The sequence below is a fragment of the Stigmatopora nigra genome, chromosome 8, assembly GCF_051989575.1.
Source record: "Stigmatopora nigra isolate UIUO_SnigA chromosome 8, RoL_Snig_1.1, whole genome shotgun sequence".
NCBI lineage: Eukaryota > Metazoa > Chordata > Actinopteri > Syngnathiformes > Syngnathidae > Stigmatopora > Stigmatopora nigra.
In genome coordinates, this window is record NC_135515.1 from 11581606 (window position 1) to 11594769 (window position 13164).

The window sequence follows — 13164 nt, forward strand, 5'->3', positions numbered from 1 at the left end:
TTGTAAATGAAGCTCAAATGTGTTTTCAATGGTGGTGACGCTCTCTTTGCAGTCTGTTTACAACTTGCTGTTTCTCCCTAGTGGTTAAATCCTGAATTACTAAAATGATGTCACTGCCATTCCAAGTCAAATAAAAATGTTTTAATTATTGTATAATTATACATGAGCACAGAAATTTTAAAAAATGCATCCCTCAGAAATAGACAAAGATGCACATATTTTATTCATCCCACAAAATTGGTGAGAAAAAAAAAATTCTCACATGAAATGAGTGGTTTTCTTTTAACATTAAATTCAAATCACCCAAACACTCATAACTCAATCGTGCATGCAAAGATCACACAAAGAAAAATCAGCAACAATTTCAATAGTTTAAGATCCGCAACAATAAATAAGACTGAGAAATTTTACTTAATAAATGCCATTTGTACCATTTGTACATTTATCCATCATCTGTGCATCTTAACAAGTGCCGTAAGGATCGTTTCTTTCATTAATTTTCTGGATCGCTTTATCCCCACTAAAGTCGCGGGGCGTGCTGGAGCCTATCCCAGCTGACTTTGGGCCAGAGGCGAGGGAAACCCTGAATCGGTCAGTGGCCAGCCGATCACAAGCAATCAGTGGGAACAATAAACAACAAATGGCAAGGATTCCTCTGAAACTACATTCAACAAAGCCCCTAAAATGCTTTGGAACTCATGAAAAGAAACATGAAATGTTTCAAATTCCCAGTGTTTTCATAAACATACTGACAGTGGCTAATACCCACTGTGATAGCCATGTTGATTGAAATTAAAATTTCTCAGCCATCTCTATTACTAAATAAAAAAATTTGTTCTGGAGACAAGAGATTACAAAGGGACCAATACAAAGAATCTGCTATGATACAAAATGTGAGGTAAATTGTGATTGGCAGCCACATCAGCATTGGACAAGCAATGCAGGAGTAGTGCAAGTACATTCAAGTAAAATGATCAAGCTTCCGTGTTAATGATAATCAAGAAGAAAGGTCTCAATTAAAAAAAGAACCTCTATTTTTCGGGAGCTCAATGTTATTGGTGCATTTTAGCCAACTCAATGTCAGTCAACGAGGCATAGATGGGCCATTCTGATCCAAGTATTCTTTAAGCCTAGTGGGAAAATCTGTCATAACTCCTGTTGCTCCCAAATCGAATGCCCTCTTGAAGTCCTCTTCGTCGTTTAGCACCCAAATATACACCTGAAACCAGATTTTTTTTAAAAATAGGCAAAACAACTAAAAGAGGAACGGATTGATGGATTCGATTTGTGTTCACCTGTATTCCCCTGGCAGTGAGATGCTGAAAGAGAGCTTTCCTCATCAACAATCTGCAAAGAAAATAAATGAATGATAATCAGTAAGGCTATCAAGGGGGATTGCTCTTACTGTGTGACTCACCTGTCTGCAAGCCAGGTGATGAGGCGCTGACTTTTGGTTATTCGATCAGGATCATACAGTCTGTGAAAACGAAAATGTAGAGAACAGCAATCCCTCAAATATTGCGGCTTCAACTATCACGGCTTCACTATATCGCAGATTATTTTCTGGGGAAATATGTGTTTTTAATGCAATTTTTTTTGTAAATTCATAAAAATGTCCTCGCTTGCTACTAGGACTCAGCACTGAAGTAAAAAAAAAAAAAAGTGGTGACCCTGCTTACCGATTGTTAATTTCTACGGCCATGTCTGATCTAAATTAACCGCGATAATCGATGGATTACTGCACTATTTTTTTTCAAATAAAATATAAGCAGTATCGTAGCCCTGGGCAATTTCTTGTCTTTAAGGTCCATAATCCATTTTCAAATCAATCGAAAGGGCCAGTACAATATATTTTCTTTTCGAACAGAAATTGACTGTCATGGCTACAAAACGTGTTTTTGCTCTGCTGACAGATTTAAACGCAAGTTGACAACGATTAAATTGAGTTATTCAATTAGGAAAAAAAAGTTGATTTAAACTTTGCTGCTATTATGGTGTGTTTTTAGAGTGCTATATATATAAAAAATACGTTTTAATTTATTTGTGAGGCTACACCGCCCTCTATTGGCAACAGTGTTCAGACTCCAGTGTGAGCGAGCATTCGAACGGTGCAAGTTCGAAATTCATTCATTCATCTTCCATACCGCCCATCCTCAAAAGGGGTGCTGGAGACTAACCCAACTGACTTCGGGTGAGAGGCAGACTACACCCTAGACTGGTCGCCAATCAGTCGTAAGGCACATAGAGTCAGACAAGCACTCACACTTCCACCGAGTCGGAATCGAACCCAGACTGCCCTATCCAAAGTCAGGTGGAAGGACTATGGCACCATCGGGGGGTGGCGTCCAGTTTGAAATATAATTATATTTATATATTTAAAGCTCATTTTGAAAGCGCAATCTTGGCCTCAGGTAATGTGGAGTGCTAACACTTACCACAATTATTCTGCAGCACATGAAATGTTTGGTATTTACTATTTTGCTAAAATATGATATAAATCATCAATTAAATAATTGATACTAGCAGTTCTAAAGAAAATGTAATTTCTTATCTTGTCTTTCTTATCAAAGCTTCATATGGAACCCCATCATAAAAAAAAGATTCCAATTTGGAATATGGCAGTCCATTACAAAGTGTGTGAAAAGTGCACTTACTTGTTCACAATATTGGGCATTGGGATTTCCAAGAATTGTTCCTTTAATGGAACAAAAGGGAGAAGGCCAGTATAGAAGAAGCCCAACAACTGCAACACTCTGGGAAAGCTAAACAAGACCGGAATGCGAGGATTCTGCAAAAAACAAATCCGAGATGGTCAGGAAATATTAGACTCTTAAAGTGATTATTTTGCAATAATCACATCGATTTAGATCGACTGGTGCCCAGGAAATACAAACCTCTTTGTAACATTTTCTAACAATCTGGTTGCTTGCGTTGCCCCACACCGTTAAATGCTCTCGGTCATATTTTACCACCAGCTCCGACACCTGCCGTGCAAATGCACAAGATAAATCTACACGTAACGTGCATAAGACCTTGATTTGCCACAAGAGGGTCATTGATACTATTATTTGTTTCAGAGTGGCATAAATCGCAGGCACCTTCCTGATAAGCGTGTCGTCGTTGACCTTGATGTCAACATTGACGGGAATGTTGGGGAATGCCTCGAAAACATCCTTGAGCAGAGGAATGCGTTTATCCTCTCCTCCCTCGCAAAAACACTCTGCATGGACAAGGACGAGTTGATAACAGCTTTAGCTGATGCGGCAGTAAGTTTGTTCCTCGCGATAGAGAAATGAATAGGAATTATGTAATCGAACATAAGTGAGACTTTTATTATTTTATAGTGTTTGCAGTGTGATTTATTGTGGCAGTGGCCTGGAATACTCACCCTTTTGAAAGGTTACAGCCAGCTTGCAGAGGTATGGTGGTAACTCCTACAGCATAAGGTCAAAAGGCAAGGTAAAGTGAGTGAGTGCTATGTAAACGTTATTGAGAAAGCAAGAATGGAGTTACATGAAATAACATGCCGATTGTTCCAAATACTTTATAAAGGTTAATTAACTTATCTGGCTAGAGTATATTGAGTCTTTCAAAAGGTGACTCAAATTATTGCTTACACTGGTCATATATTATGCAAACAGTTTGACCTTGGAGCAAATGACATTTTTTCTCTTTTATTGAATTTTACATATCACTTAAATCAAACATTGAGATAAAGATTATAATGAATTCCTGATAAAAGATTAAGAAATCTAGTTCAAGGCCATCATGTGACATACTAATTATTAGCAGGGGTGTCAAATATACGGCCCGCGGGCCGGATTCGGCCCGTCTGGTGGTTTGGTACGGCCCGGGGAAGAAAGCTGCATTGTATAAAAAAATGAATTTTCTTTAAAATTTGTAGTTCTTGTATTATCCGCTAGGGAGCGCAGTGTTTTAGTACGTGCAGACAACATGAATTGACATTTATTTATGTTCTTATGTTATTCTCTTGTTCATAATATATTGTTCATAATGTAAAAGGAAAATTCTGTTTATAAACATTTTGATAATTTACTCATTCTTTGCACTAATTATTAGTATTAGTGACTAATACAAAGGAAAAAAAGTGGGCTTATTGTTAGTTCTATGTAATTTTGCAATGAGTTTACTGGTCCAGGCCGCTTGATCTCAAATTAAGTTGTATTCGGCCCGCAGACTTGAACTACATGTGGAATAGGCTCCAAAACCATTTCAAATGTAGACCAAACCACTAAAATATACATCTGGACATCCAACAACATACCCTGAACAGTGCTAATGTAAACTTGAGATATTAAAACCTCAGGTGCATGGTCAATTTCTGTCCACCATTGTTCAATAAAAGCATGAGCGAATTGAATCTTTTCAACAAAACACCATGTCCCATCGCAGTTACTTACCGCATATGCCATATCAGAGATGTAGGCGTTAATGCCAGTTGCTCGCTGCAGATGTGGGTCATGCGACACCACAACCTGCTCATCCTTTGTCAAGTGGCAGTCGAGCTCCAACATGTCCGTACCAAGTTCCACGGCGCTGTGTGGAACACCATATACAAAATGTTGTAAACTTTCACCTCACGATTGGGTTCGAAGTTCAACTTACTGTTTGAAAGCTGCCATAGTGTTCTCCAGGTTCTCTGCTGCTCCTGCAATGCAGACAGGACAATCACGATACCATTGTTTTGTCGTCTATATGAGCAATATTAAATGAACACAATATTATGAAGACTTTAGAATGATATAGTAGCTGTACGTAGGCAAGGTTATCTGGGCAAACTTAAAAAAAACATGACCTCCCTTTGTCTGACCTTGATTCCTTTCTGTTTTAAATTTACAATTATTTTTATGTTGTTTTTCAACTTCTAGTCTTTCATTACACATTAGTATTGAGCAGTGGCAGGCCTTCAAGGTCTTCTCTGCTGGCCTAAGAAATATCTAAATCCTACATTATATTTTGTCCATCAATACTTATTAAATAATTCCAAATTGTCTGTTAGCTTCATCTCATTGCTTTTTCACCCTGGTTGCACTGCTTCCAGATGTGTGTTTTCATATTGAAGCATTTAACCAATCACATTTCAGCCATTATTTGTTGCCAAGGTGAGAAATCTGCCTCAAGGCCTTCACAATCAGTTCTGCGGGCTCTGCTGCATTAAACAAGTGTTGATAAGACTGTGGCTTTAACCAGATTTCGAGTTGGCAACGCTACAATGCCTTGTCGCAAGCGTAGGGATACGTCATTGCCTTCTCGTTGGCGTTGGTATACGTCATCGCTTTCACCAATTTTGATTGACTGGGGATAGAGTAGGCGGGCCAAAGCTACCAAACTGTATCTGGAGCGAGCTGCACAAGTAAATATATTGTTGTGTTGATTTAAAGCCATCAAGAGAAAAGCTGGATATCATTAAGAAAGGTCGGACAACTCCAAAGCAAGCAAATCTGTCACAACCGGCAACAGACATTTTCAGTACTAAATCGAATAAAAACGTATGCCAGAAATACAACAGGACAGTCCCGACTTTCAGCATTAGCTTTGATGATGATAAAAAAGAAGGAAGAAAGAAAGGAGGATGGATAGTGTACAGTTAAAGGATTTTTGGTAAGTAGAATATGGCTATATTCCTTAATAAAATTCTAAATGTATGAGGTTATTATTGATTGTTTTTTATGTGTTGCAGCTGTAGATGCAGTAGAGTTTCTATAGCCATAAAATAGTTTGAGGGTTGGATTGAAGGCGTCACCAAAAAATGCAAGGACCGCCGCTGGTATTGAGATAGCGGGCATTCCGAAATTGAAATCTGTTTTGACATTTTAGTTCACAATATTGTCATTTTCTTATCTACAATCCTTATAAAGCGTGATTTATGGGTGTGTGTGTGTATGTATTTGTTAAGATTCTCTCGCCATCTTTGTACAAACCATGCAACGTAGAGAGTTTAAATTTTTTATGGTGGCCAGAAACAGCTGTCATATCCTAATAATAACCCCTAACCCTTTCTTGACCTTCTTTAAGTGTGTAAAGTCCATCTTTTATTTGTTAAACACTTTTATACATTTAATAGTGCAGCAATTCTCTTTTGGGTCGAAACAAGCAGGTGGGACCGGCGAAGGCCCCCCTGCTTGTAGAATAGAAAGCTTCACGATTAGGTAGATTCTTTTTAATGTAGTAAATCTCTCTTCTATAGGATCTTTTGAGACTGAATTTCAATTTTTTTTGCCATGCGGAGAGACTTGATTGCTGCTCATAATGATCATTCACTGCTGACCTTACCTCCACGATGGGAAATGTGTTTGCTGTGGAACCTCTCCCTCTTCTTCCGATGCAGAAGAGTTGGACATTTGAGCAGCAACGCGGAGGTGAGGACGTAACCTGTCACGGTTGATAGGACGTAGACGGCACCATACATTTTGCCACGATGACCTGGTACGAATAAACAAGCGCCATTTGTTCATTAGCCTATTATATGTAAACATCTGTACCATGTTTGGTCCGGTCGAGACTAACGCTTACCCTTTTCTCCGCAGTATCCCTTCTTTAGCCGCACATTGGCCGTTTGAGTGTCCGTTCTCGATACTAAAGGTTCACGTGCATTTACAGTGTATATGTATATTGTTCTGATAAGTCCGTCAACCGATCAGCTGTGTTTGACAGCCACCGCCTTCTAACGTGTATTGGCGTTGTATATGGATTTTCTTCTTCGTGACTGCGTCATAAACAAGTTGACCAACCACCATAGAGATTCATTATCGCCATCTACTGGATAGATGAGATGTGCTGATGTGAGGGCAAGTGATCCTTTGTTGTCTTTGAGGACTGGTTTACCCCGCACTACTATAGTAGTAAAAAAACATCAATAACTGCACATACACAAATCACATTGTATTACTCGGCTAACATAACGACAGAGACAGAGATGAGTTGACACAATATTACATATTCTTCACTTTACAGCAGGGCTGTTTTGCCTTAGTCTATATATAGCATTAATGAAAGCTTTTTTTTTCCTTTTTCATGAATCAATCGTTGTAGTCATTGTAACACAGTGCTAGAAAAAGAGAGATTCCTTGGAACAATGTCCATATGAGAATTTTCAACATGTGCACCAGTCAAAGTTCACTGTGCAATAAACTATCCATGATAATGACATACACACCCTGAGGAATAATGCCGTGGCATATCATGTGCTGGTCTTTTAATTTGAACACGTAATTCTATTTAAACTTGACACAAGTGTTTCAGTTTAAATCAAGGGAAGAGCAAATATATCACAAAATGTCACAAAATGTAGCTGATCTTTTACTGCATTGGGAATGTCTAGAAGAGGAATATCATCACACTCAGGTAATCAACATCTTTGTTCATTATTTGTCAAAGTTTTCATTTTTTTCATATGTTTGCACAGATACTTTATGATTCCCAAGGTGAGAACTCTACAAGATGAACTGTGAACTATATAATTTTCTATTTAATATTTGTTGCTCTTTTTGTTTTTATTTAGGAGACACACAGAATATACCTCCAAAAACTGGATGAAATTTCTGAACTCCAAAAGAGCTTTTTGTCTGCCATTTGCCTTCAAAAAACAAGACTCAAGGAGATGTCCTCTCAAGTGAAAAAGTAATTGTGAATACGGAGGCTTTCAGACAAATTCCAATATATTATGCCACCACAGATATATGAGTGATGTAACCTTGGTCATGTGTTCTGTGTCATCCACTAGGCACAGAAAAGAGATGTCAAAAGAAGATTCCCTTGATGAAATGAAAGACAAAATAAAGATACAAACGAATGCTTTATTTGAAATGGAAGCATTCCTCCCCAGGAAAAATGGGTGAAAAATTCCAATTTTCTAATATTACTGAACTTCTAAGAGTTTGTACAACACATAAGTTAATAAAAAAACATGGTTGCAGTTCAAATGTTATACTTTGATTTGATTCTTTGTTACTATACATGTACAAAGAATGAAATAAGGACAAGGGTCAATCTATATTTGTGTTTCAGGATGTACCTCAGTCTGGTTCTTGGAAATGTGAATGTAACTCTTTTCAGCAAACAGTTAAAGTAAGTTCTCTTATTATTGTTTTTCCAAAGGTCTGTAAAGTGATATATATATATATATATATATATATATATATATATATATATATATATATATATATATATATATATATATATATATATATATATATATATATATATATATATATATATATATATATATATATATATATATATATATATATATATATATATATATATATATATATATATATATATATATATATATATATATATATATATATATATATATATATATATATATATATATATATATATATATATATATATATATATATATATATATATATATATATATATATATATATATATATATATATATATATAAAATAATTTGACATCTATTTGTCAGATTTGCCTACAAAGATGAATATGAGAAATTCAAGCTGTATCTTACATTCATCATGCTGCTGTTTTCATTCATATGCTATTTCTTCGTGAGCTACAGGTAAGAATTAGCATATAGCAAATATGCCATCCTTCCATGCATGTCAATGTAATATTTGTGTTAACTTCCATGGCTTCAGATTTCTTGATGCTATCCTCAATTTTCTACTGGTCTGGTATTACTGCACATTGACTATCAGGGAAAGTGTTCTCATCACCAATGGGTCTAGGTAAAAACCTATATTGTACTTCACAGGTTTTCTAACGCATGTTCTCTCTAGGCCTGCGTGGGTTTCCTCCGGGTACTTTGGTGTCCTGCATCATGCCAAAAACATGCATGGTAGGCTGATTGGACATTCTAAATTGCCCCTGTGAGCGTGCAATGTTCTCTGTCTCCTTCTGCCCTGCGATTGGCTGGCCACCGATTCAGGATTTTCCCCCTCTTCCGGCCCGGATGGGCTCCAATGGGATATGAGATTTTTCTATGCTAAATTTGCTAATTTCCCCCCTTTTAAATCAATAATTATAATTTTTAACCAATTTTTTCTTTGTTTTTAGTTCAAAAATCACTTTGTAAAATCTAAAAATCTATTAAAAAAAGCTAAAACAAACATTGTTTTAGATCTATAAAAAAATATGAATATGAATCTTCAGGGCTTTTAATCCAGTTCTTTTAATCCATTTTTTTTTTTTTAAATCTCAATATTATATCTAAAATCGTCTACGTGAAATCAAGTTGACTTTTAAGCGGCCCGCGAACGAACCCGAGTCTGACACCCTTGATCTAAATGTAATCAAATCCCTCTAAAGAGTATAAATGGTTCTCATTTCTTTTTAAAATTAGTAAGTTTTGTTTATTTTTTTTACTTTTCTTCCAATCATTTCCCATACCTCTTATCTCTTCAAGTGTTGCCTGATTTAGGTGCGGGCAGGAGAGGGCTCAATTCCCGTTGGAGGCTGTATGATTGGGAATGCTGATGGTTGTAATCCTGAAGTAATTTGCACTTTCAAAAAGTTATTACTAAAGTTAATTTTTATTTTGTCATCTTATTTACAGAATCAAAGGCTGGTGGGTGTTCCATCATTACATCTCAGCTTTTTTGTCTGGTGTAATGCTCACATGGTGGGTAAATACGTAGAATAACAGCCAACACACAGTTTATATTTTTATACCAAATTTTTGAATACTATCTCATCAAATTATCTCCTTTCTATATTATAGGCCAGATGGCAACTTGTACAAGATATTCAGGAATCAATTCTTGGCTTACTCCCTTTACCAAAGTAAGATCAACTCTTAAGAGAAGTGAAACAAATGACTTATGTTTAGATTTTTGAACATGTCTTCATGAAAATGCAGGCTTTGTTCAATGTCTGCAGTGCTATTATCAGAGTGGATGTCTGTACAGACTCAGAACGCTCGGAGAAAGACACAACATGGATCTTACTGTCGGTAAGATTCACAAACAAACTCTGTCTCCATCTTCTCACACATATAAGGATGTTGAGAGAATAAAAATAATGTTTTTTTTTCAGAGGGATTTCAATCCTGGATGTGGAAAGGACTGACGTTTCTTTTGCCCTTCCTGTTTTTTGGTCATGTGAGTATACTATCAAATAAGTCCCACATGAGCACATGACAATTGCGCTTTGTCATTGTTCCTTAGACGATACGGAACACACTAGTATTCAGTAGGTTTACATATGACAAGATTTGATAAGGTTTGATATGTCTGTTTAAAACTTTAGTTGTGTTTGTGTTTTACACTTAAAAACAAACACAATAGCTCCTATTTTGTCTTGCAGTTTTGGCAACTGTTCAACAGCCTGTCTCTCTTCAGGATGGCTCAGCTCCCAGATTGTAGAGAATGGCAGGTTAGCACTCACACAGACCAGTTTTCACTTCCCCTGAGTCGTCCAATTCAGAATTGAACAGAAATATGTTCACAGTATTACAATTTTTCAAAAAAAAAAATGACAACTGTTTTGATTAGGGATACATAGTTTGTATTTCTAGGGTGATTTTCCAGATGAAATCTTCCCTAAATCGAATAACAATGATTAAACAAACCAAGTTAAATTGCCGCTCCATTATAAAGTATCTCCCATCACATTTTTTGAAGCGCTTTATCCACACTAGGGTTGCGGGTGGTGCTGGAGCCTCTCCCAGCTCATTTGGGCCCAGAAGCAGGGGACACCCTGAATTGGTGGCCAGCCAATCGCAGGGCACAAAGAGACAAACAATCCTTCACGCTCACACTCATACCTAGGGGCAATTTAGAGTGTCCAATCAGCCTACCATGCATGTTTTTGGAATGAGGGAGGTAACCAGAGTACCCGGAAGGAAACCCACGCATGCAGAACATGCAAACTCCACGCAAGTGGACTGGCCTGGATTTGAACCCAGGACCCCGACTGTGAGGCCAACGCACTTACCACTCAGCCGCTGGGTCGCCCCATTATAAAGTATATGTTTCTTAAACTGGAAATGAATCTGTGGCTTATCTTTATATTTTCTTATTGATGCCAGGTCTTGGTGTGTGGCCTCTCCTTCTTTATTGTCTTCTTGGGAAACTTCTTCACGACTCTTGCTGTGGTCCATCAGAAGTTTAAGAAGAGGAATCAGAAAACAAAGATTCTATAATAAAAAACAATAGATTCAGTTCATTTTATCCATTAATAAATGTATGGGAATCAGTGTCCTGATCCACAACAAAGCTGCTGTGAAATTCAAATTATAATTTGATTTAAATTATCTTGCAGTTTTTTGATTACATGTATTACATGTTGTATAATTATCTGTGCTTTCATTTGAGGGTAGAAGTTGTAGTATAATAAACCCATGTACATGATTATTTATTCAGTTTTACCTAAGCATACCAAAAATAACTCAGGGCTTCCACTCAGTACATCAGCTTTGCTTAAATAGGACATGAGTAAATTGATGACCTTTTGAGTATTTGTTTTTTAACTTTATGAAATATTACTTTATGAATTATATATAATATATCTCAGGATGTCCCTTTTTCGATTCATTCATGGAGTACGTACAGTTTAAAATTGTTTTGTTGTGTTTTGTAAATAAATTATCTCATCTCAGCTCATTTTCTGAACCACTTTATCCTCACTAGGGTCACGGGGTGCGGTGGAGCCTATCACAGCTGACTTTCGGCCTGAGACACACTGAATTGCTGGCCAGCCAATCACAGGGCACAAGGACAGAAACAACCATTCACACCCACACTCATACCTCAGGGCTATTTAGAGTGTCCAATCAGCCTACCATGCATGTCTTTGGAATGTGGGAGGGAACCAGAGTACCCGGAAAAAAACAACACAGGCCCAGGCAGAAAATGCAAACTCCAATTCGGCCTAGTCAGTCACATATTACGTGAAATATAGCCTTATGAATAAACTAGCCAAATTAACCAACAAATACAGTAATCCCTCGACATATGAGTGTCCCAACATACAATAAATTTGAGATAAGAGGAAAAGTTAGAGAATTTTTTGCCTTGATATACGAGACATATTTGAGATACGAGCATACGAGATGGTTCCCGATGCGGCTGTCCGGGTGGCCTGCTTATGAAAACACCATCGCTCTGTCTTTCTCGTCGCATCTACCTCACGTATCATATCTACAAGCACATGCCATACAAGTTGCATTTTTTTTAACTGAAAATAGCATGACCGAGTCGATAATCTGCAAAAAAAGACAGACGAATCTATAATGGATTTGAAAGCAAGGTAAGCATCTGAAAAAGGCACCAGCAAAACCCTCAAAATCGAATCCAGTTCTAAATGTGTAACAAAAGGTTGAAACCTATTTTGTGTGTTTAGTAATCCAAGTTCATGTAAATCAAATTTAAAGTTTATGTCAGGTAGTCAAGTCTCTCTCTTGTCCTTTCTCTCTTTTTCATCTGTGCACTCCGTTACCGTCTGTTTGTATACTGAGTAATGTCACATTTTAGTATTGAAGCTCACAACCACTAGATAGGTATTTGTACCTTGCCATTTGCAAGCCACCAATTCAGGATGTCACCTGCATGGTGCCCGAAGTCAGCTGGGATAGGCTCCAGCACCCCCCGTGGTACTTATGAGGATAAGCCGTACAGAAAATGAATATGTTCAACATCAACTTTTACAGCCGTTGCAAATAACTCAACCAGTACAATGTAGACACTTTAGGTACTTTGCCTGATATTATAATGCATGACACAGCACTTTTCCATTTGTCGTAATGAATATTCTTAGTAGTTCTTATTTAGTTTAGTTTTGGTGGTGATCAATACATACACACAAGCCTATTTTCTTTTCTTTTCCCTTTTTTAACCCTAACCCTACTTTTCAGAATACAAAACTTGAAAAAATTGTGAGGACATCTTTGAGGATTCAGTGTCTTATTAGTTTGTCACAGTGTGTACTGCTGTCTGAATTACATAACCATGACCCCTGTTCACGAATACCTCAGCAGTTATATATCATGGTAGGTTACAATAGTATAATGACATGAGGTAATGGTTTTCTAGGGATGTCTGCTCCGACACACGTGTCAGCTCCAAGGGGTTCAAACAGTGAATAAATAAATGTAATGCCCCACACAATCTAATTTATATAACCACGCGATTTCAGTGTATTCTTTAGATCAGGACAAAGTGATAAAACACC

At 37.1% G+C, this 13164-nt stretch overlaps 2 protein-coding genes across 2 annotated transcripts in view; one reads left to right on the forward strand and one right to left on the reverse strand.

Moving 5' to 3' along the window:
- tmem120ab (transmembrane protein 120Ab) overlaps nt 1–11550 on the forward strand; it is a 29466-nt gene extending 17916 nt beyond the window's left edge. Inside the window, exons 2-16 of the mRNA XM_077723406.1 lie at nt 3078–3266; nt 3345–3459; nt 6209–6447; nt 6549–7365; nt 7523–7641; nt 7745–7855; nt 8029–8088; nt 8459–8554; nt 8634–8723; nt 9551–9616; nt 9716–9777; nt 9854–9946; nt 10030–10094; nt 10300–10368; nt 11024–11550. Of these exons, the coding sequence (XP_077579532.1) occupies nt 7297–7365; nt 7523–7641; nt 7745–7855; nt 8029–8088; nt 8459–8554; nt 8634–8723; nt 9551–9616; nt 9716–9777; nt 9854–9946; nt 10030–10094; nt 10300–10368; nt 11024–11137 (1014 nt within the window). The 5' untranslated portion in view covers nt 3078–3266; nt 3345–3459; nt 6209–6447; nt 6549–7296 and the 3' untranslated portion in view covers nt 11138–11550. The remainder of the gene's footprint in view (nt 1–3077; nt 3267–3344; nt 3460–6208; nt 6448–6548; nt 7366–7522; nt 7642–7744; nt 7856–8028; nt 8089–8458; nt 8555–8633; nt 8724–9550; nt 9617–9715; nt 9778–9853; nt 9947–10029; nt 10095–10299; nt 10369–11023) is intronic.
- Nucleotides 120–6714, reverse strand: gdpd1 (glycerophosphodiester phosphodiesterase domain containing 1). Its single transcript, XM_077723407.1, has 11 exons — nt 6535–6714; nt 6295–6444; nt 4627–4669; nt 4422–4557; nt 3389–3434; nt 3099–3220; nt 2895–2984; nt 2655–2788; nt 1418–1477; nt 1296–1347; nt 120–1219 (listed from the first exon to the last, which is right to left on the reverse strand). The coding sequence occupies exons 2-11, from the start codon at nt 6428–6430 to the stop codon at nt 1085–1087; spliced, it is 954 nt and encodes a 317-aa protein (XP_077579533.1). The 5' UTR covers nt 6431–6444; nt 6535–6714; the 3' UTR covers nt 120–1084.
- Nucleotides 11551–13164: the final 1614 nt, after the last annotated feature.